The following is a 22,524-nucleotide window of genomic DNA, read 5'->3' on the forward strand; positions in this document are numbered from 1 at the left end:
TTAGAGGAGTGGAGGGTTTGCAGTACTATATCTGTTAACACATATTTTTACTGCATTTTACTCATTTACACACATTCTTTATTCCCTATTTATCTTTCTCTGCCGGGCCAGCAGGTGGCAGTGAAGTCAACAATACGGTTTGATATAATTAAAATGATGTTTGTGAGATGAAGCCTGCACACAATAAAAACGTCACTCTAGTAAAACAAACTCAACATATTTATTAACTGCTAAAGCGTTGAATAAAAAAACAAATATCAGCTTTGTCCTGGTTCAATTAAAAATCTGAATAAAGACGTGTCTGGCCACCGCTGGGACCAGAAAACACTAGTGGGACCAGTGCAAACAAATCCTGCCCCCGGGCTAAGAAACAGATTTCAAATAAAAAGGAGTCCATTGAAAACAGTAAAGTGCATGTCTGGAGAAAAACGCCCTCTCATTGGAGGCAGCGAGGGTCACACACTGAAAACAAACGCATCTCATTTTTAAAAAAGGACACAGACATAGTGGAGTGCATTCAGCGTGCACTAAATGAGTCTTAATTTGGACATTCATATTTCATTACTGTACACACAAACCTGAAGTCCAGTTGAAACAGCACATCCAGTAGTTAACATGCAAACATACATTTATGTTCATCATTCGGTTCTTGCACACTTCATACATCGGAGGTTACACGGAGTCTACGCATTCACACACATCTTGCAGCCTCTCTCACACGTGTGCACGGCTCCAGTATGTCTGCTGCAGTCCATTGCACTGAGGTTACATAGTATTGTATAGCACAGTGATGGATCGCTGCTTTTTCTCAGCAGATGCTTTGCGAGAACGCCTCGATGAGTGTCCCCGCCCCTGCTGACGTGATGTGGCAACCGCGCCGCTCCCAATGCTGTCTGTCTCCTCCCTCTCACCCGTCTCTTCGGAGGAAACGGACATAGACCGTGGCGAGGACGAGTCATCGCGGGGCCAACCTGTCGTTTCAGCACGAGGGTTTCGAGCCAACACCTTCTGCTTCTTCCAGGAATCGTCGAGGTGAGATGGGGACGAGGAGAGAGAGTCCTGGGATTGGGTCGATGTCGTTCTGATGTGTGACCTCAGGTCTAAGTCGCTGAGGTCGTTGGCTGACAGCTCCAGACAGTCCAGTTTAGCCAAGGAGGCCGACCTCTTCATGAGAGAAGGAGGGGTGAGGCCCGCCTGGCGGATGCGAGCCTCCAGCTCCATGGCCCTGTGCCACCCCGCCCGCTCCAGGAGGATCTTACCCTCGAGTCCGTTTCGGAGCCGCTGTCCTTCTTCCAGTTCTGGAGAGGTCTGTTCAGAACTCGGCTCTGTGTCCATAGCGTCTCTCTGCACCTGAGTTCGTCGCAGCTCCTGTGCTTCACTGTCCTTCGTCTCAAGGCCGACGCCCTCATGGAGGAAGGCCTGCAGCTCACTCAGTGTCTGCTGAATCCTCTCTAGCTCCTGACTGCCATGAGCCAGCCTGCTCTGGGCGTCACAGCCGGGGCCACAGCCCCCTTGGCTGCCCTGGGAATTAAACTCCAGCCTTTCATCAGTGTCTGACTCCTGCACTGTTGCCCCATCCAGAGTCATTTTCTGTGAACAGGCCTGGGGCAGGGTCGGACACTGCTGGCTTTGGCTGTGGAGCTGGCTCTGTCCTTGGGAAGGAGATGAGGTATTTAGAGATGGTTCTACTAATGGACTAGTAGAGGCCATTGATGATGTCAGCATATCTGCGGATGTGTGCACAGTGACAGGTATAGCACCGGATACTTGGCTGTTATCTGAGTTAGGGGAGCAGGGTGGGTCTGGGAGTTTGGGCATGCCTGAGGGGTTGAGTCTTTGAAGCTCGTGTTGTGACCCTGTTTGTGTCTCTGAGTCTTTGGACTTTGCAGATTCAGCCATGATCTCTCCCTGAGTTTCACTTTGTTCTGAGTGTTGAGGGGAGTGAAGGGGAGAAGGAGGAGGGTGGTCAGCGCTCGGGGAGCACAGAGACAGTCTGACAGGGGGCTGTTCGGCACTGGGAGAATGCAGCGGCGATCGCTGAGATCCCGCTATGATCTCCATTTCCTGCCTCAGCTTCTGCTCCAGCTGCTCCGTGGCCCGCCGCACCGACCCTGCTGGCCAGTCGCATGGGAGCATGGAGGGAGACTGCGGGCAGGAGGGTGGCGATGATGAGGCGTGGGGGAATTCACAGGACACTGCCTCCTCCTGAGGTTCCGGGGGAATGAGCCGAGGGCTGTGGGAGGACAGAGCGAGGGACGAAGAGGAGGTAGAGGATGGAGACGGAGGAAGGCACGACACTGGGTGGCATATGGCTTCGATCTCAGTGACAATATGGCGAACTGATATTCCGTTGTCATGGTTAGGGTGATGAGGGCTGGCACTGTCATCACTGTCTTCACACAGTGGAGATACCTGAGAGTCAGAAAGAGAGGTAAAATACTGACCGTATTAATTATATGTAATTATATATTATAATTATCATACTGTTTCTCTACAATGTGTGTACTTACGAAGCAGAGTTTTCCGATAATTTACTACTTTATTAATATTCCTTTGGTATTTTTTTATAATACCTTTTTTAAAACCCTATAATCGACACACAATACAAATGATTAACTAGATATGAACAATAAATAAGGGTTAGAGCTATTTTTATACCACAGCAGGTGTCATCATGGTTTAGTCTCTTTTAGTTCAGTCTGTGTTTCAACATGTTTATAACAGACAAATTCTCACTGGATCGTCACTAATACACAACCTCTGTGATGTTAGAACTGTGTGTAACCAACCACACTTCATAATTAGCTCTGAATAAGCAAACACTGTTTATCAGACGCACTGGAGCTGCTTTCAAAAACCTGGAAAATCTCCTACACCTTTCTTCATACATGGAAGACAAACTCCAGAAAATGTCTGGACTCAATTTCCCCGATATTTTCTGGAGTTCATATCTAATCGCAGATTTAGATGCGAGCTTTGCAAATTTTTTTGCTTTATATAACATTTTTAGGTGTTGGACAACTGGTCCAGTAAATCCATTATTTAAATTCACATCAATTGTGTGAGCTGCCTTTTCTAAAAGTTATAATACCTAAGAGAAAAATGGACTAAAGAATCAGAATGAGTTTGTACCTGACTCTCATTCTCCTGCTCCTCTTCCTCCTTCTCGTCTGTATCTCTGTTTTCCTCATGTGGCGATGGAGTCCTCTGCTCTGAGTCTTGGGCCAAGCCCAGAAACTTCTCTCTGGCGCTGAAGAAGTCGATGCTGTCCGTGCTGTGGCTTGACGAGCCATCGGCCTCGCCACGGCCGTCGCAATCACTGCCGACCTGTAACTCACTAGGGTTGTTGTTGTCATCGCTGGGAGCGAGGGGGAGAACCAGCGGGAGAGGGGCAGTGTTTGCAGGGCTGAGAGGGCTGTGTTTGTCCCTAGTTGAATCGGATAATGACCGATCTATAATGTCAGAGTCAGTCGATCCCAGAGTGAGAGGGGAGATTTCCTCTGAGCTGCTTCGCTCGTGCAAAGTGAGGGACAATTCTGTTGGTTTGTGTTTGGGCACTGAAATGGACAGATGTGTAGGAGGACTCCGGCGAACACGCTGGAGTTCAGGAGTAGGAGGTAGGATGTGGAGTGATGGTGGCGGGTGGGGTAGAGCGACAGGCACAGTGACAGCCACGCTCTCTGAATTGTCCAGTCTTTCCTCTGGGACTACAGTGGCTGCTTGGGGACACGGGAGGGGATGCAGGAAGAGGTCTTCACAATCAGATCTGACCTCCTCCTGAACCGATGAGTCACACAGACCGTTAGTGTGTGTGTGTGACTCAGACGTTTGTGTGGAGTCTAATTTGGCAGAGTCTTCAGCACCGAGCGCTTGCAGCACAGCCACGCCCAGGAAGTGATGTAAAGAGGGGGAGGAGATGTTGTTGTTGTGAGAGTCTGAGCGGCCCAGGGAGGACGGTTTACACATGGACTCGGAGCGATCTGATAGGTCACTGTCAGAGTGGGAGCGCCATAGCTTATTGTGCCTTTGTTTGCTGTGGAAGGACACAAAAAATAATAGTCTTCAAAATGAAGCCCGAGAAATGAAAATATTATTTACAGATGTTTCTATGTGACAGCTCACCTGGCCAGCAGAATTCCCTGATACTCCTCCAGCTGTTTCATGAAGGAAGGGTTGGGTTTGGTGACGGCCCGTCTCTCTTTCACATAGTCGAAGGCCGTGTCCAGGTCCCAGCCGTACTCCTTCATGGCGTAGGCGATCACTGTGGAGGCCGAGCGACTCACGCCCATCTTACAGTGAACCAGACACTTAGCTCCGGCTTTCCTGACAGAGTAAGAGATTGTGTTGCATTAAAAGATCTACACTTGTAAGAACTTTCGCAGTGTGTGTGTGTGTGTGTGTGTGTGTTTGTGTGTGTGTGTGTGTGTGTAGGTGTTTAATCTTACTTTGCTTTAGTGATGAACTTGAAGGTTTCGTTCCAGTACTCCAGCAGGTTTGTGGCCTCCTCATCGTACACTCTGATGTTGTGGTACTCAAACATCCCCGGGAAAAAGTTGTCTATTTCCCTCGTCACATTCAGGATGTATCCCACTCTACATGAAAGACAGCCAGAGGCAGGGTGACTTTCTGATATTAAGCTCATATTTTAGAGTAGGTTACTCAGATGCTGCTCAGGTTGAACGTTGCTGTAAACTATAATGCTAACAGGAGGCTTGATAAGGTTGGTTACTGTTGATATTAGGAAACTGTGGATTTAAACACCAGTAAAACAGAACATGCAAACAAGCAGCACAAAACGATGATGATTATTTTGTCAAAATATATAAATCCGTAGACTACAGAGAGATTTAAACCAATGCATCAGAATACATATTCAGTGCATGAAGCTTTATCTATTTAAATGTAGTAAAATTCAGATAATAACACTGGAGAACTGTAGTGACTGATCTCTTACCCACTGTTCTGCAGCTCCTCCAGGTTGGATGCGTTCCACTCGGAGCCCTGCAGATAACAAAGGGTCAATGTTAAGGTGAACACATGCATGTAGATGTTTAACTGCTAACATCTTATTTCTGAACAGGAAGTTCCATCATTACAGGGCCACAGGTTCTTACCAGATAGACGTGTTCAAAGATCTCAGTGGGACTATCCATCTGTCCCAGGATGACTATCATCTCGTTGTCTATGAACTCTTTGAACTCCCTCAGGTTACACACCATCTGCATCTCCAGCTCTGTTCGGATCTGGGAAAGGACAACAACAATTCAGAGAAGCACCATGAACACTATCGCTGAGTCAGTGCTGTATCTGTGGCAAACAAAGAGGACTGATATCAAATTCTCCGAACTGAAAAAGTCAATATGTTTCTGCAGGAGTAAAAGTAAAAATTCTATAATAGTACAATGGTGAGGATTTGCACTTCAATATTTAAATCAATGTGTGAACTACTGCATTTGAAAAAACAGGATTTGTCAAACCTGAATGTGAACATCGATTCATGTATGTGCCTCTCACCTCCTTGCAGGTGACGTTCTCCAGATCTTTTTGCATCATGATCTCTCTGAGGCGCGTCTTGATTAACCTTTCTGTGCGCTCCCTCTCTGTGGGCCTGTGGATACAAACACGAAAACACCTTTAATAAAACAACTTTAACACACCCTAAAAACAACACCACCAAAGGACCACCTTCATAATCCCAGTAACAACTCTTACATTCTGTTCATTGATTCATTTTCGCTCCAGTCTCAATGACAGCATTTATTCCACTAGAGAATTACCACTTTGTTCGACTCTCAGAAACTGGAGGGGAACAGAAAAATCTGAGATTGTGACCCGTTGGCGATTCCACAACAAAGTCTCCTTGTAGAATTTGCCTGTTGTTGTGCCTGGCTGTGTTTCTAGCCGCTCTTCTGGGGGATGCATTTCGCCCTCGGACGTCACGCTGATGATGCCAACAAGTATCCTAATTACCTCTCAGGAGAGAAGAGCTCAATTTGTCTCCAAGCTTCTATCGTGTTGTGTTATCTAATTTTTGTCTTGTTATGCTTCCCAGTGATTTCTCATTATAGCAATACGGAGCAGTGTGAGTCAGCAGTCACAAAGGGGCTCAATGGGGTGGCCACAGGTTTAAAAGCATCTGTCTCTGGTGGTACACTGGAAACAGTCAGCCTGTTTATGTTAATGCTAAAAGACTTACTGAACCCAAGAGACAGAGCCCACAGAGCTAAGAGAAAGAAAACCTTTTCAACCTTGCCAATAAATACAGATTAGTTACTGACATCCAGTAACACTTTAACCTCACAACAAGCCTCAATGTGCCCACAGACAGCCTGAAGGAGGGACGGCCACTCAGAGAAATAATGGTGATAAATGGTGGTAACCAAGGTATGAACATTCTGTTGCTTTGTTGAATCTTTGATAAGTATCCGAAGGGAATGTACCACAAAGACCATAAATCAAACACCTTCCTGCTTTCTCAACCTTTCGTTCAGTGGTTCTACCAGGAAACAAGCTGCCATGTCAACAAACACGAGCGGGTCATGTAGGTTTGGCAATGTGTGTGTCAGAGATCATATCAGAGTATCAAAGCTCATAAAGTGTGTGAGGTATTATTATTATTATTATTTTATTATTATTAGATCCTGAGATGTCTGTTTCCAGTCAGGCAGTAAATATGGGGGTTTTTGACTGTCAAGTCTAAAGTGGAACTTCCTTAATGCCCATCTCAATTCTATGCCTCCTTCTCTTCACCTGCGTCTGTATTGCTCTAACTATTTGACTGTCTGGATTCTGTTTTTCCAGACGTACTTCAAGCCAGCTAAAGCCTCAGCTAATTTGGACACTCTAGGATATCTGAAGTGTGTGTAAACATGACTTAGTAACAGAAAGCAGAATTTCCATGGTATTAGTAAAGACATAAATCCAGCTGCCTCTGTCATTCCCTCTGTCTGGTCCCATGTTATCTGCTGACAACTCTGAGTCACAGATAACAAAGTTATATATGTGTAAATGATAATGAGGAAGTGCAATTAGTTCCGTTCTGGCTACATGCCTGTGTTTTTGTTTGTTGCCTCTGTGTTGGCCTTAAAGGTCACAGACAGCATGTGTCCCCAGCACGTGAAGAGAGGTTGGCTAACGCTGGTGTGACTGGGCTACTTATTTCTGATCTTGCTGAAATGCACCTACTGGGAAAACATCTTCGACTTTCTCTGAATCTGGGATGCAAGAGCATGTAGTGTGAGTCACACGTTCGGGTCCTTCCTGAGGTGCATTTCTGGGAACATGTTTGTTCAGGTTGGCGTGCATGTTTTCCCTGCACCCTATACCTTTCACACGCTATAAATACACTATACATACATATGCATGTGTAGGATGCGCACCACTGCTAGCATGTCAAACTCTATGACTTTTCAAAGACGTTCCACTAATAATAATAATAATAATAATAGGCCTGGTTCCATCAGCACCAAGGAACAAATTCAACCCTTGGTTAATAGCTTCAGTACAGTCAGCTCACTTAAAGCTGTTCATAATTAAGATCTATTGAGATGTTCTGAATTCACCAAGATGTGTCCTGAGATCAGATCACTTATGAAGGACTAACCATTCAGCTGAAATCCCCTGACCTGCTACAGTTTCACAACGAATCAAATGTATTTTTAGTCGGTGCCCATCCGTTAACTTGTTTGTGGCCACAATGTCAACACTCTCTCGTGCCCACATACACACACATGTCAAAGGATACATCGGTAAACTCAGACTGGGTAAAGACATCATCAGTTGGTGTTGGAGAACAGAAATAACATACATGATTAATTGCATATAGAGCAGGAAAGTAGGACCCTATCACAAGTGGTCACAGGAAATACATTCAGGACACATTGTTACACCAAGTAAGAACAGACAAACTTCGCCCTGTCCACTTATGATCCGATCCAAAAACAACTTTTAAAATGTTTTTGATTTAGGTATTTTAGGTTATGAAATACTGGTTGCAGTATTAATATATATACATTCTAGTTAATGTTTAATAGCCTGTGGGATGCAATGTAGGATTGCTTTTAGGTTTCCACATCAACACATTTTGAAAATGTTCACTCCACAAGAATTTTACAATCAATGGAGCTGAGCCACTCTCTGGCATACAAAAGGAAAACTAGTGGAAATGACTCTATGCCTGGAACGCACCACAAACCAAATAATATTCCAGATATTCCTCCATCGGTGAGAAATCTGGATTTTGAGTAATGCACTGTTTGGTCACTTCTGTTCTTTTACTCACAGGTCTGTGAAGGTGACAGGTGAGTTTGCACGGTGCGACTCCACGTCCTGCATGGCGTTCCACTCGTTGACACAGAACTGGTTGGAAGAGATCCTGCTCTGGTAGTAGCTGATCCATGTGAGGAACAGGCTGCCGGGGTAGTAGTTGTGGCAGCGAGCCACGTCGCAAGCTTTGTGGAGGGACTGGAGGGCTGACCTGAAGCAGACACAAGAGAGGGATGAAGATTCACACTTGAGAGGTTGTTTTGACAGCAATAAAAAAAATACAGAATGAAATTAAATGGAAGATTAGAGTAGAGATGTTCAGATACCAGCATTAACAGAACATCTCTAGACTGGAGTGAACAAAACGTTCATGTAAAGGAGGAATTAATAAGAGATGGAGACAAGTCAAATAGTGATCAAATGATAAGAGAGGAATTAGTAACAGAAATATAACAAGGGAGCAGAGCTGAACAATTACAGAGGGATTACAGCGACAGAGAGATGTGATACAGAGATATAAACCAGAATAAATTAGTGTATCAGAGAACGCTGAGGGAAGAGGGAGGTCAAAGTAACAAAGGGACAATAAAATGAGGAAATGAAGACAATGAGTACGGAAATGAAGAGGAAGCACTGGTATGTGAGACAGGGAGAGATAAAGAAGAGACTAGGACGCAGAAAGATGATGAAGAAAAGAAGGAGGAGGAGAGAAGCATAAGCAAAAGATAAAAGGCTGGAGGTCAAAGCCGAAAAAAGTAGAGAAAAGGATGTAGTTGTTTCAGTGCTGCAACATTATCTTAATGCAACTTTACATCGATAAAGGTTGCTCACCACATGGCCTGGACAGAAACAGGCTTGAAGACATGAACCCTGTTAACTGTCGAGACGCTAAAGCCACTGTGGACACCGAGAAAAAGAGATTATTAGCCACGTTATAACAACAACAAACTAAATGAGGTCAAGCTGTACAGTGAGAAGAAGCAGGATGTAGGTGTGGTGTCTTACCCATCTCCATCCAAGTGGATCAGAGTGTCACTCCACAGAGGTAGAATCAGACCCACCGTGCAGCAGCTGGGAGGAAGATCGACATGTTAGACCACAGCACAGCAAAGCAACAGACTGCTTTGACAACGCTCAAGAAGAAAAATTGTTATGGATAGGAAAATAACCCTTTATTTTGAAAAACTTTAATTTTAGCTATTTCATCTAAAGTAGATTAACCCATTTATACCAGATCCAACATATGCATGTATGTACCTTTAAGACCAGGTGCATTGTTTGTGTGCTTCTAGTCGGATAAGATCTGTGACAATGTCATCGTTTACATGACATGTGACAAATGAAATAAGTCAAACATTGTAATATAATTGCGGTAAATGCAAAGTGCATTATGGGAAATGTAATTTGTTTGTTAGCACTCCTGTAAAAAAACTTTTAAAGTCGTGTCTCACACAATGGCTGACGATCCAAGCGATATTGAAGCAGATTACAATAGTGTTTTATTGATGAGGGTTAGGTTTTTTTAAATTCTATTTAATGTCTCTATCCGTTTCAGAGACTGAAAATTTTAAGTTTTTGTAAATGTTGGCAATTCTGTCAGCTCTTCAGAAAACTCTGGTTTTAAGTGGTCTTTCAAACAACGCTTATATTCTAGAGTTTTTTTATTTGCGCCTTAGGTCTTATTGGGTTGAAGTTAGAGACTTATAATAAAATTAGAAGACATTCTGGCATATCCAAGAATAACATTATAATGTCAATATCACTGTAAAGCTAAAAAGAGGGACAGTCATCTCTCCTAAGTTGCCGTCACGTGTGGGCTTTAATTACATTTGATATAACACTAAAAGACAGAGTGGTGTGTTGTTGATGTGGCACCGACCTATCAGAAGAGACAAAGTCCATGCCGAGCACGATGCTTTCCTCCGTGTCCTGTCTGCCATTGGTGGAGACAACCACCATGTAGCGGGTTACCTGAGGGTAGGCGCTCTCGAGGCGCACAGCCTGAAAGAAAAGACAGAAGAGAAAGTTGAAATAAGAATGAGAAATGGACAAACAGCAGAAAGGCCTACTGTGAACTGTTATATAATGTCTGGCTCTGGGGAAGCTTTCTAAAGCCTGAGAAAATAACGGCTCACATGTATCAGGGTTATTGTTAAATTTTTAAATGAAGCTTCAATATTTTATCGCAAAGTTGGTATTACAACCTGGGTGTGTGGAGTTTAAAATATGTGGGCGTTCCTCCAGAAGGGCAGGTCAACACACAAAACACACTACGAAGGATTCTTTTTAAAATTTGTTTTATCTGTCTCTCACAAGTCCTCTCTAACTTTTAGAAATAAATAAAAGATGCTTCAGGGACTGGAAATTACTGGAATTCTTAAATACAAAAACAGTTGTTTTGAAAATCCAACAAGTTTTATTGTTTACATGTGTGAACGAAGAACAGAAACCAGTATATAATCTTCCTGATAACAAGACCACTCTGCTCCTGACCATGATATTATGTGTGTGTGTTACATACCAGTCTGATGGTGTCCTCCGGCCGCAGAACAGTGAACATAGTCTGAAGGTGTTTCTGGAGATCACCTGCACAGACAGGATTTCAACATTCTCGCTTAGATCCAGTTTATTTTGGACAACAATCGTATTCTTGGCATTTAAAGGTCGACATAACACAGAGGATAGTGTATCATTTCCCCTGTGGCAAGTTTCCAGTTCATTCAAACTGATGTCTCTTTCACTCAGGCCTACATCTGAAGAAAAAAAGGCCCTTTTAAGTGAAACAAGCAAAGACACTGATGCTTTTTATAGTAATCAGCTCATTTCACAACACACAGGTCTTCAAAAGCTGTATTTTCCAGTGGCAGCAACATTTTTCCTCTCCTGGTATAATTTCCGTGCTTAATTTTTGAAATGTCCACCACAAACTGATTTATCTGCCTTGTTGTGAAACTGTTTCAGCACCAGCTGTTCCCCAAGATACCGCACAGAAATGTCATTTTGAAAAACTCTGCTATTTAATTTCAAGTTCCTCCACAGAATTAATTTCTGGTGCTGAGGATGGAAGTTCTGGGAGAAGGTGCAGCTTTCATCCATTTGCGAACAAGTCTTTACCTGTGTGCTTGTTCCTGCGCTGGCTGATAGGAGGTGCAGTGTTCGGTGGAGGGCTGTTACCTCTGGGAAGGAACAGGGCTGCACCTTTTACTGTGAGGAAGCTCTCACTGATACTGATGGAAGAGAGAAGGAGAAAAATAAGACATGATTAGAGGCTTCAAACACAAAGACGTCTGTCAACTTTTCCAGTTGTCATTTATTTTTTGTAACTTATGTAATTCTAAAACTCTACTTCACTTCTTTGCACATGCCAACCCAATTTCTTATAATAAGCACGAGATGTGGACTGGGAACAGACGGGTGTTGTCATGTGCTTATGTCACTGTCACAATGGTCCATTCAGTTGGCCACTGGTCTGCAGACTCGCTGTGAACTCAGAACACAATGTTCTGTGCTTCTCCGCACAGCTGGACTACACACGCGCATGTACGCACACACACACACACGCACACAGCTGCCAGTACAGAGGGATGGGAGGATTGAGAGAAGTACAAGAGGTCCGAGAGGAAAGACAGAGCGAGTCCCCTCCTCCACAGTGTTGGAGCAGAGATAAGAGCTGGCCAGCACATAACGCTGCATGCCAAAGCAGGTCGTATTAAACAGGGTTCTGTTCCTCTCTGGAACACTTAATCTTATTAACTGTGACTGAGGTCGCTGCATTGAGGGGGACACATTATTAACTGTCTCACATGGACAACAAACAATGATTGTGTGTGTGTTTATATTCTCACAGTGACACAGTAAACACCCATACAACATACAAACAAAACAGGTTGGAAGACCCACTTCTGTAGCAGCTTAGGTGCGTGTCGGATGACAGCCATGGGACCAATAAACCTAAATAATGCTGTACAACAGGTCTGCCCCCTAAACTACATCCACAATAATGCAGTCGATATCGACAATTATCACGATAAATTAGTATAAGACAATTTTTTTGTGGCTTGTGGTTTTCAACTCTTCTTTATGAGCAAATTAATTTACACATTTTATATTGTCAATTATGTGATAAACAATTTTTATTTTTTTTGATGAAAAATTATATTGTGAAACTCTTGCCCTGCATATGCACAATTGTAGCTTTTTACATTTTACATTTTTTTTCACAGGATAATAGCCGAAATCAGGCTAGTGAGAGTTTTAAAGAGGACAAACGTCACGGCTCAGAGTATATGTCAGTGAATGTTACATTATGCAGACAAAAATACAACGATAGAAGTTTTCCCAGAGGTAACACTAATCCAGGGAGTTGGCCAACCTGTTCTACAAAAGTTGAATGAGGGCGGTTTCATAGCCTCTGGGCCCAGAAACTAAAAAAAGAACTGACAATGACAAACGCACACAGTGAAGATCACTGGGATCAATGAAAGGCAGGTGATGACATCAAAGCTACGTATATATCGGTAGATGTGACGCAAACCGTCAGTGGATACACTTATTTGATATTACAGTGGCTTATTTGGTAAACCACTGTGTTGGATAATCTCTCCACCTTGGCAGCAGGCTGCAGGTCTACACTCAATGAACCCAACTCCTACAGTTCATCCGGGTCTACAGTTCTTCGGTTTCACATTTCACATTTAAAAAAAAACACATGTCATCTGCCATTCAGGCTTCCTGTTATCCCCCTTTTCTCTGTAACTTCATCTCTCCATCCTCTCAGCCAGCCGACTGTCCTTCCTGGCTTTTGCTGAAGCTGTGAAGTACAGAATCAGGAGACACAGACAACAGAGGGCTTATTTCCCATAACCCCTCCACCCTTGACCTAGCTGTTTCCTCTCAGTCCTCCCTTTCACGCTTCCTCTTCTGTATTCCTCAAAACTTTGGCAGCTGGCCTAGTTTTCATTTGTCACTCTCCTTAATTCCTACTACACACACACTCATGAACTGTACTTGGCAATGACCATGTATAGCAGTGCTACTGTACAATGTCATCTGTAAGATAACACTTGTACTCATGCACGTGCATACACGCAAACTTGACCTCTTACACTTTTGCAGACACACTGAGAAAGTGGAAATGAAACCTGACAGTTGAAAAGGTGAGGGGACTCTCTAATATGCCTTCTAAAAATACAGTAGTCCTTTAAAAGTTTCAGCTATTAACAGCTTATATATAGACGTGAACTGTAAACGTACTGTATGTTCACTTTGACGTGAAGACGATAACTCACAGGTTTAACACAGCCTGCATATGCTCTGATTGTTGGGACTGCTTTTAGGCTGTTAGTACAGGCATGAATAGAAATATGGCAAGTAAGTAGACACAAAATATACTGACACATAACAACGGACCAATACCACACAATATATCCACACTAGAGCTGAAGCAATTTGTCAACTGTCAGAGAGTCTATCAGTATTCACTCTATTGGTCATTATTGGTAAAATAGTGAAATCATATTTTCCAGGCTGCAGCATTCACTGGTTTCCAGGGTTAATAATGTAAGGCCTTTATGCTTTTCATGGTATATATAACAATAAACTGAGTATCTTTGTGGTGTGAGTTGAACAAAATAACCAATGTGAATAAATTGTATCAATGCACACAACTAAAGCTAAAACTGTCAATGTGATGAAAAGTTCTGACTACATTCTAACGAAGGTAAAACCTTTATGGATGTTTTGATGGCCCACCAACACAGGGAGATTTCTCCTGGTGCTGCCGATGGTCCGATGGTACTATGAGAGAGAGAAAGCGACAGCAGGGCAAAGAGTGCTGTACACAGTTGTATTTAATGAGATTAAAATGGACTTAAACAAAACAGTTTGAGTGTGCTTAAATTAATTTAGTCACAATAATATACAAAGACAACTGGAAAAGTGCCTGTTCAATCAGAATAACTGATATAGCTACAGAAATGTGCTCACAAAGTGAAAAGGGGGGCAACAAGTACAAATGTATTTCTCTTCACAAAGTATGTGAATGAGGGGTGGACTGTGAATGATGGCAGATAAAGAATGAAGACCCAGTGGGCCATCTTTTGGCATTCATCCCTCCTACGCTTTCGGCTGAAGTGAAGCAATAGGTACTTGTTATGGCAACAGTCACAGACACAATCACCACTATGTAAGGACCACTCCACACAGTGGGGAGATAACTGGGTGACCCCCCCCCCCCCCCTCCTGCTGCCCGTGTCCATATTAGTCACTCTTAAGAGGAGAGTGGGATAAATATAGGGCTTGGCTTTATGCAGGGGCAGGCCCTGCTAAGGCCTTATGAGTTTGCACCCAAGACAGATACAGTCCATAGAAGAGAAAGGGAGTTGGCTGGTGTGCATATGTGTCCACAGCTGCACATTCAGCCCTGCAGCTTGGGGACACAAGTATGAAAAAATCTGTCACAACCAAAACACAGTGACAGATGGATTAGTAGAGAGAAAAGTCAAGTTCATGGAGTGTTCTAATTTGAGACTGACTGGGGACCTTTGTCACACGTCATCTCTTCATATGTCACACTCTACTGTCAAATAAAGGCTCATTTCCGTAAGAAGTTCAATGAGCAGATTGCTGGTCAAAGCTGGAGAGACAAGAATGGACAAGATGAGGGTAGCTAGAGCAGAGGAGGGTCAGGACAGATAAAGCGAAAGGGATACCAGGTCATACTAAAGATAGACTTGACACACTGTGCAGACCCAGTCTGTGTTTGAGTTAAGACCACAGGGTCTGCTACAGTTTTGATACAGTTTCCTTGATGACCCAGGTCTGAACAACAGCCAGCTAAGTGAGCTAAACATACCTGACCAAGGCATGCAGCGCTATTCTGAGATGGATTCAGATTACATTTAAACTTACAGTTCTGACAAACTAGGCAGACAACAGCATTGAAGGAGCTCAGTGAAATATTCAAAGATGGTCAAATGAGGTCACATCCAGCTCAGTTGGATAATAGGTTCCATTCACACTTTGAAAGCTTTTGGTAAAACAAAAAAATAACTAATAACTAAAAATAACTTTTACTCTCTGTACTTTATAAAACATGGGCTTTCCAGGACAGACAACCATTTACAAACATTACCAGTGGCCTGGTAACACACAGGCCTCACTGTGATAAACAAGGTAGGTCTACAGTTAGTTCGACTTAATGTCATTTAAACCAAGTTATGTAGGTTATTTGCATCACATGCACACAGACATGGAAACACTGACCTATATCCAGCTGCTGACATCCCTGCTCAGCTGCTGCATTCTCTCACAAACACTTCACGTTGTCACGTTTCAGCCTTTTATCTATTTTCTTTGGAAAACAGGAACGTGACACAAACATTAAGTGGAGCGGAAGAGCGGGGTTTACTGGTATTTCTAAAATTGGTGGGATAACAATGGTGTTTTAGATGCCATATAGCCACAGGTAATACTTAACTGCATCAACAGTCTCCAGGCTTGTAATTACTCATTCAAACCCTGGTTAAACATTAGAGGCCAGCTGACACTCTGGCGCTTACACTATAAACAAACAGACATATGCACACACACATCACAAACCTAGACACACATGTAAACACTGGGTGCTGTAATAAAAGGATGCCAAAACCCTGTGTTGTGACGAGCCGAAACAAAATCAGGAAGTCAGAAGATTCCGACATCTGCTGTGATTTACTAGGCACCACACCTACCAGTATGTAATGTATGTGTATTGCAAAAAACACTATAAACTCTATAAACCTTCTTTGTTAAAAAAACGTTCCTTAAAAACTGGGTGCAGTTCAAATAAATACGAAATGTTCAGTTTCCACTCTTGTGTAAAATAAGTGAAAAATAACACAATCAAGACACACCAGATTGTGAAGGACTTTTTTGAAAACAGGCCAACTTTCATGCAAGGGCACAACCAATTACTGACAGCACGAAAATGTTACGAAACAACAGCAAAAGACCAACACTCAAATAAATTCAATGACTTTGTAGAATATTGGTTAATGTTGATTTGATCATCTTTTAATCCAGTTGCAGTAATTTATGCATTGATTTCCACTCACATCCACCCTTTCCCTAAATTTACGAAGCTGCATGGACAAGTCAACTAAATCCTTTTACATCTCACAGGCAAATAAAATAAAAAACCCTCAATTTCCCTTGATCTCCTCAGACACTGTAGCTCACAGACAAGATCACAGAAGGATGAGAAAACTGGACGAGGACAATCTATTTATTATTCTCAAGGAATCCAGGACATATAATATTCAGTTCAGCCTACTGACCTGTGGGATAGAGGACTAGAATCACTTCTAGAGAACATGCCTTTCTGACCAGTAGTCACTTCCAGTGTAGTCTTGTCACGCTGTACAAGAAGATCTACTGTATTAATGTATAAAGGTTATATTAAAAGTGACATGTTTCCTGTTTTCATACTTTAAGTCAGTAGCAAACTGGATGCATGCCAACCTTTGTGTCTTTGAGAACAATCACTTACCGGTGAGTTAGAGACCTCCAACATTTATATCCGAAGATGACATTCCATAAAAAAGAATGGTACTCAGAAGAGCACAAACCGAGGCACAACAGTCCCCTTAAATTCAATCAAGCTGCACCAAACCGCACACACTCTGAGATATAGTCCCCTAAGTGGGCCTGATTTTCTATTCATCAAGATCCATGCAAAATTGATGAAAAAAAATGGTGAACACTTTAGAAAACGCCCATCTCTCAAATTTAAAAAAGGACCCGCCCCCATTGCTGGATCCTCAACCGAATTGGATGGGTTTGTCCCTGACCCATACTGCATCCTTACACCAAGTTTAGAGAAAAATCTGTTTCTCTAAATCTGTTGTTATTTCTGTGTAATCTTGCTAAAAACCACCAAGAAACAAATGGACAAGGGTGAAAACACATCTACCTTGACAGAGGTAAACGTCAGACGTCTTGAAACATATCTGTATTTTCTGCTTCATGCTTATTTACAGTGGGTTATTATTCTGATTCATTCATAACAACCATCCCCCCAAATATCCATGTGTTTAAACAAATACTGTCCCAATCTTGGACAAACAAAAAACATCCCATGTTATATGGTGCTCAGGTGATTTTGGATATCTGTGCAGCAAATCAGTAGCAACGTGTCTCCCCTCCATCAAGGTAGATGAATCACACCATATGTGGAGACTTTATGTCTTAGTAAGGTCAAAAAGGAGCAGCCACATGAGTAAGACTCTGCTACGTCATCAGGAAGTACAGATGACACTGATGTTGCAAAACTATCAGCTTACTCATTGTTACAGTCAGTGTTGAAATTGGTCACATTAATCCTAATAAATCCAAATATATAGACTGGGATTTGGTCAATATTTAAATTGGAGTATTAACAATCTAACAATTCACAACATGACGAATGTATTATATTATATCATGATATCACAGTTTACTCTGTTTGTGACCATGTGTCATGAGAGGCTGTAGTTGTCTCTAACTTTGACTGGAGACACATACATAAACTTTCCATAACGTGTGAGCATTTTCAAACTTACAGCTGGTTGATCTGATTTTTTGAAACCACCGCGTCGTCGCTGAAGTGGGGAACTATCTTAGCCCCGCAGCAGGAGCAGAAGCTGACCGCCGCCGAGCTGCCGGAGCCGGACACCGCGCCGAGGGTCATGTCGGCGGTGAGGAGATCACAGACGGAGGAGGGTGTCGGTCAGGTGCTCTCGGTCCCGGGGAGAACTTTTCACGCCTCTACCGCAGACATGTGCTCCGGCATGACAAGGAGGCAAACCGCTAACTTCCCTCGGATTCGAACAGTCGCAACACAGCAGAGAAATGACGCGAAGAGGAGGATGTTTCCAAACCCGCACTCTGTTGCGTTAAAATGAAGCAGAGAAATCTAGCACGTTGTGTTCCTGCTGCTGACACAGCCGGGCAGCCCGAGGTGTCCCAACACCGCGAGAGAGAGTCCCATCTTCAAAACGAGTTCCCCGGGAGGCTTCTAAACATTATTCCACCATCGTCCTCGCTACTGAAGCGGCCTCTCACCATGTACAGTAATAAAACATGCTGCCACGGTCAAACTCCAACCAGAGGAGTCGTAGGAGGGAGGAGCAGGAGCCACGTGTTTCTGGGAAGAGGGGAGAGCCAATGAGGAGTAACAACTCCCCCCCCCACCGCATGGAGCCGAACAGCTGTTCTGCCAAGAGCTGGAAACACAGTGCAGGTGTTTCCTCCAGCAGGTGATCGGCACCCTTCAGTCCCACCATCCTGATAACAGGAACACCATGACAGGTTCCTGATAACAGGAACACCATGACAGGTTATATGACACTGTAGGTCAGCGTAGTTTTAGTCAGCTTCAAAATGTCTTAATATTATTAGCAGGGGTGGGATCTGAAGGCGAGGCCAGGGGGCCACTGGCCCCAGCTGAAATCTAACTGGCCCCTCAACTGCACCTGTCCTGTCCGTACTCTTTTTGTATTTATATTTATCTTGTCAATTAGGAAAGGTACTATCAATCAATATGGCAATTTGGTAAATGGATAGCACCAAAAAAACTGGCGACGCTTTCTTCAAATGTAAAAACACAACACAAACGTGCACACGGCTCTAGGCAGGAGATTAACAATGTGCATTTAGGCTAAAAACATGGTGTAGATGACACTGATGCAAGTCAAATTTGAATGTTGGGGCTTTCGGATACTTAGATGACACTAAGGAGCAGTATGGAGGCATGTTTTTTTTTTTACAGTACCCCTAATAGTGTAAGCGATCTCTAACTTTGTGGTGTACAACGCTATATGGTGCGTGCTCATCCATGCTGTCAGGTGGTCCCTCACGTTTTTCCAATCCACGCAGACAGTCAGACCTCGTAGTTTCAGCTGCAGATGTGGCCTGCGGCAGCATTTCACCCGCGCAAGAACTTATCTTTTATTCTTTAGCCTGTGTACCTGACACTAGGAATCTGTTGCACGGCCTTCGTGCGCATAGATTGAACCAATTCTGTGGGAAACATTGAATAATGCATGGCATGCTCAAAGCTATAGAGCTAACAGTAAACAAAAAAATATTACAGACATATAATTGGACCCTCTTTGTAAATTATGGCCCCTTATTTCGAAAAATCCTAGATCCTTCACTGATTATTAGAATAAACTGCTGCCTAGAGGATGAATGAGTGCCCTAGCAACAAGGTCAATAGGGGATGTACTCATTAGACCAATGTTACAGAGTCAATTGAACCCACATGGTCTTTTGGTTTTTGGCAGTCAGCTTGCCAAGAAGACTTCACTGGTCTCCTCTCCACCCTTTTCCCCCGCCACACAAACCTTGTGGCTTTGTTACATAAGGAGCGAGTGCAAATGAGAAACAGGCTGAGGATATCCAGACCACACTGCAGCAGCACCAGCAGCAGGCCTGTTGTATCTGGGTAAAGTAGAGATAAAGAGGAGCCTGACTTGTCAAGAAAGTCTGGGGGAGAAATTGCCCTTTACATTAAGCTAGTACGTAGATATCGGGTATCAGCAAACATACTTTATGTTATAAGATGGACTCAATGTTTTGGCTCTTTTTATATTCTATTAAACATTTTATATTCTGCTGGTGCGCCAACATGAGGGGCCTCATGTAATCACACAACAATTTGAAAAACAACCCCCCCCCATCATTCTTATATTTCACACCAGCATGTGCTTTGTGGCTAAACTAAAACATTTGTACTGAAATGACCTCTATGCAGCGTAGCTAAGCTTTATAACAGTGTTAATGTAAGGTCTGTTATCAATAGGGAGGTTTGGCTAAGAAAGGGGCGCTATTAAATATGCTGTTACACAACAACAAGCATTCAGAGAGTTCACCAAATTCCCAGTGTAATCTGAACAGTATGCTTGTGTTCTAGGTCTATGAAAACACTCTGAGCTGTGGGACTGAGGAAAACCTGACTGATCTTCAACTTACAATAGCGTATACGGCCTTGGCTGACAGTGGATCAGAGTGATAACTTCTAGCTAATGTATCTTAGTCGCATGCACCACGTCAAATGTAGTGTTTGACAAGAGTTGTTTTGCATGTACATAGCCCAAAGACACACACATTGATAAGCACACATTCCACTGCCTCCTTAAATTGTTATGTCATCTCCTCTGATAAATGTTGAATTTTTTGAAAATCAACAATCTATGTGCTGGTGACTGATCCTAAATGAGCAGAAACATAGGGAACTTACAAGTGCTTCACACCAATAATTTTCTTCTGCTCACAGGTCTCCTAGAAACAATCCATGCACTGCTAACTTTACATGAGTAAACGTACAGTAACATTACACAAGAATTGTTCACAGATGCTTCAGTGAATCCAAGAACACTATAAATGTGTTAAATGCATTTTAAGATGTATTCTGTATATTGTCCTAAAAAATAAATGTTATTCTATGTCAGTAGACTTTTCTTTCTTAGCTGCTGTCAACAGGACAAGGTGAGTGTGCATGTTTTAACACCAGACCCCACATGTGTTCTGCTGAGAGCAACACTGATTACATCACATATGGAACAATAACAACTCTACCCCTCTGCCATCACACTAAACTCTACTTCATCTCACTTTCCCTACCGACAACTCCTGCATCACAAGACAGATCACAAGCCTGTGAACTCTGCCAGCAACTGGAACTACAAAGTCGACCTGCGCACAGCTGCTCCACTGCTTAGTCATGTGGTTCTGTTTAGTGTCATTGAATTTACCAACATTCAGTGGGCATTTATTTTTTTATGTGGGCTGGTAACATGAGTCTGTTGTGGTGGCTAAGCGCTGGACACTGTTGCACAATCTCCTTCCACTTCACATCTTCATCTGTCACTCAATGGGAAATGGGCAGAAATATTCAAGTCAGCGATGTTGTAGTCAGGGAGCTGTGTATATTAAAAAGAGTGTGCATGTTTGTGTGTAAATGGGAGTCATGCTGGAGCGAGCCCACTATTCGGCTGCCTACATGGTCAGTGCATTTAATGTATCTTTAAAACAAACAGTGGTCTTACATTTTAAAATGCCAAACACTTAGTGGTAGCTAAGAACACCAGGCCTTAAAACCACCAAACAATCGTGTAATACTTTTCAAGATTGAAAACAAAGCAAAGAACTGCCTGGACTACAACGCCTTTAGTTCAAATGTTTGCTGAGTACTCAACCCACTGAGCTGAGATAGGAGCACTTAACCTTGGAGAAACACAGATGCCTAGTAACTGCCATATAAGACAAAGACAGATCTGTTAGGAGAAGTAGCTTTTTTTTTTTTTTTACAGTAACCAAACACACAGCATCTAAGAAGCATTTGTTGAAAATCTAGTCTTGATTTCAAACCATGTAGAAATGATCTTCCAGTGTTTAGCAATGATACATCTTTAGTGAGGTGACTTTTTTAATCTTACATTATTTAATAGTATGAAGTGAAAACTGCAAAAACTGTGCAGTCAGAAAGCATTCACATCCCTTCAGCCTTTTCATGTCTGCAGCCCTATGCTAAATTAGTTTTCTCATTGATTTATCCAGACTGAATATTCTATAATGACAAATAAAAAGTCAAATTTAAGATTTGTGACACTTGAATTTTGCTCAGGTGCATCCTCTTCATCATCTTGGAGATGTTGCTATGCTTTGACAGAAGTCCAGCTGCAGCAAATCCAATTGCTTGGGCTTGATTTGGAGACACACAAAAACAAAGTCATAAGGTCAAAAGAAAGGCCTGAGTTCAGAGACAGGGTTTTGTCAAGGCACAAATCTGGAGATGGCTACAACAATCGACTGTATTAAAGGATCCCAATATCCAAAGCGGGCCCCATAATTCTCAAAGGGAACAACAAGGACTCTTCGTAGAGCTGTCCATTCAACCAAACTAAGCAATCAGTGGAGAAGGGTGTTTGAACAGAGGTGATTAAGAATCTTACAGTCGCTCTGTCTTGAGGATCAGAAATCCTTTATGAAAATGGGAGAAACCATCACTGCAGCATGAATAACATTGTGCCCCATATACAATGTATCTTTTTAGTTTTTTGGACAATGCTTTATACTGTATGCCCACGTAGCTAATCTAGGACAGGGAGTAGTCAGTGTATAAACAGGGAGTACTCAGTGTATAAACAGTGAGTTTAGGAAGGCTGAAGGCAGGTGGAGTATCTGGTGTTGGGTCTGAATGGCAGAGGAACAGCCCAAAGAATTTAAAGGACAGGTTTC

General features: G+C 42.9%; 1 protein-coding gene across 4 annotated transcripts in view; it reads right to left on the reverse strand.

Moving 5' to 3' along the window:
* Window positions 1-201: 201 nt before the first annotated feature.
* ssh2a (slingshot protein phosphatase 2a) overlaps window positions 202-22,524 on the reverse strand; it is a 30,361-nt gene continuing 8,038 nt past the window's right edge. The window contains exons 1-14 of one of the 4 annotated variants that reach the window (XM_069534152.1): window positions 17,844-18,421; window positions 11,380-11,492; window positions 10,787-10,851; window positions 10,145-10,266; window positions 9,271-9,336; window positions 9,097-9,162; window positions 8,282-8,476; window positions 5,515-5,608; window positions 5,115-5,243; window positions 4,955-5,001; window positions 4,446-4,592; window positions 4,123-4,323; window positions 3,133-4,033; window positions 202-2,412 (exon numbers count right to left, since the gene is read on the reverse strand). In XM_069534152.1, coding sequence (XP_069390253.1) covers window positions 766-2,412; window positions 3,133-4,033; window positions 4,123-4,323; window positions 4,446-4,592; window positions 4,955-5,001; window positions 5,115-5,243; window positions 5,515-5,608; window positions 8,282-8,476; window positions 9,097-9,162; window positions 9,271-9,336; window positions 10,145-10,266; window positions 10,787-10,851; window positions 11,380-11,492; window positions 17,844-17,971 — 3,921 coding nt within the window. In that variant the 5' untranslated portion in view covers window positions 17,972-18,421 and the 3' untranslated portion in view covers window positions 202-765. Of the gene's footprint in view, window positions 2,413-3,132; window positions 4,034-4,122; window positions 4,324-4,445; window positions 4,593-4,954; window positions 5,002-5,114; window positions 5,244-5,514; window positions 5,609-8,281; window positions 8,477-9,096; window positions 9,163-9,270; window positions 9,337-10,144; window positions 10,267-10,786; window positions 10,852-11,379; window positions 11,493-13,991; window positions 14,010-15,528; window positions 15,564-17,843; window positions 18,422-22,524 lie in introns of those variants that run through there. The other 3 variants (XM_069534154.1, XM_069534155.1, XM_069534153.1) reach the window with 3 other exon arrangements.

Source organism: Paralichthys olivaceus, chromosome 11, assembly GCF_024713975.1.
Source record: "Paralichthys olivaceus isolate ysfri-2021 chromosome 11, ASM2471397v2, whole genome shotgun sequence".
In the NCBI taxonomy this organism is placed as follows: Eukaryota; Metazoa; Chordata; class Actinopteri; order Pleuronectiformes; family Paralichthyidae; genus Paralichthys; species Paralichthys olivaceus.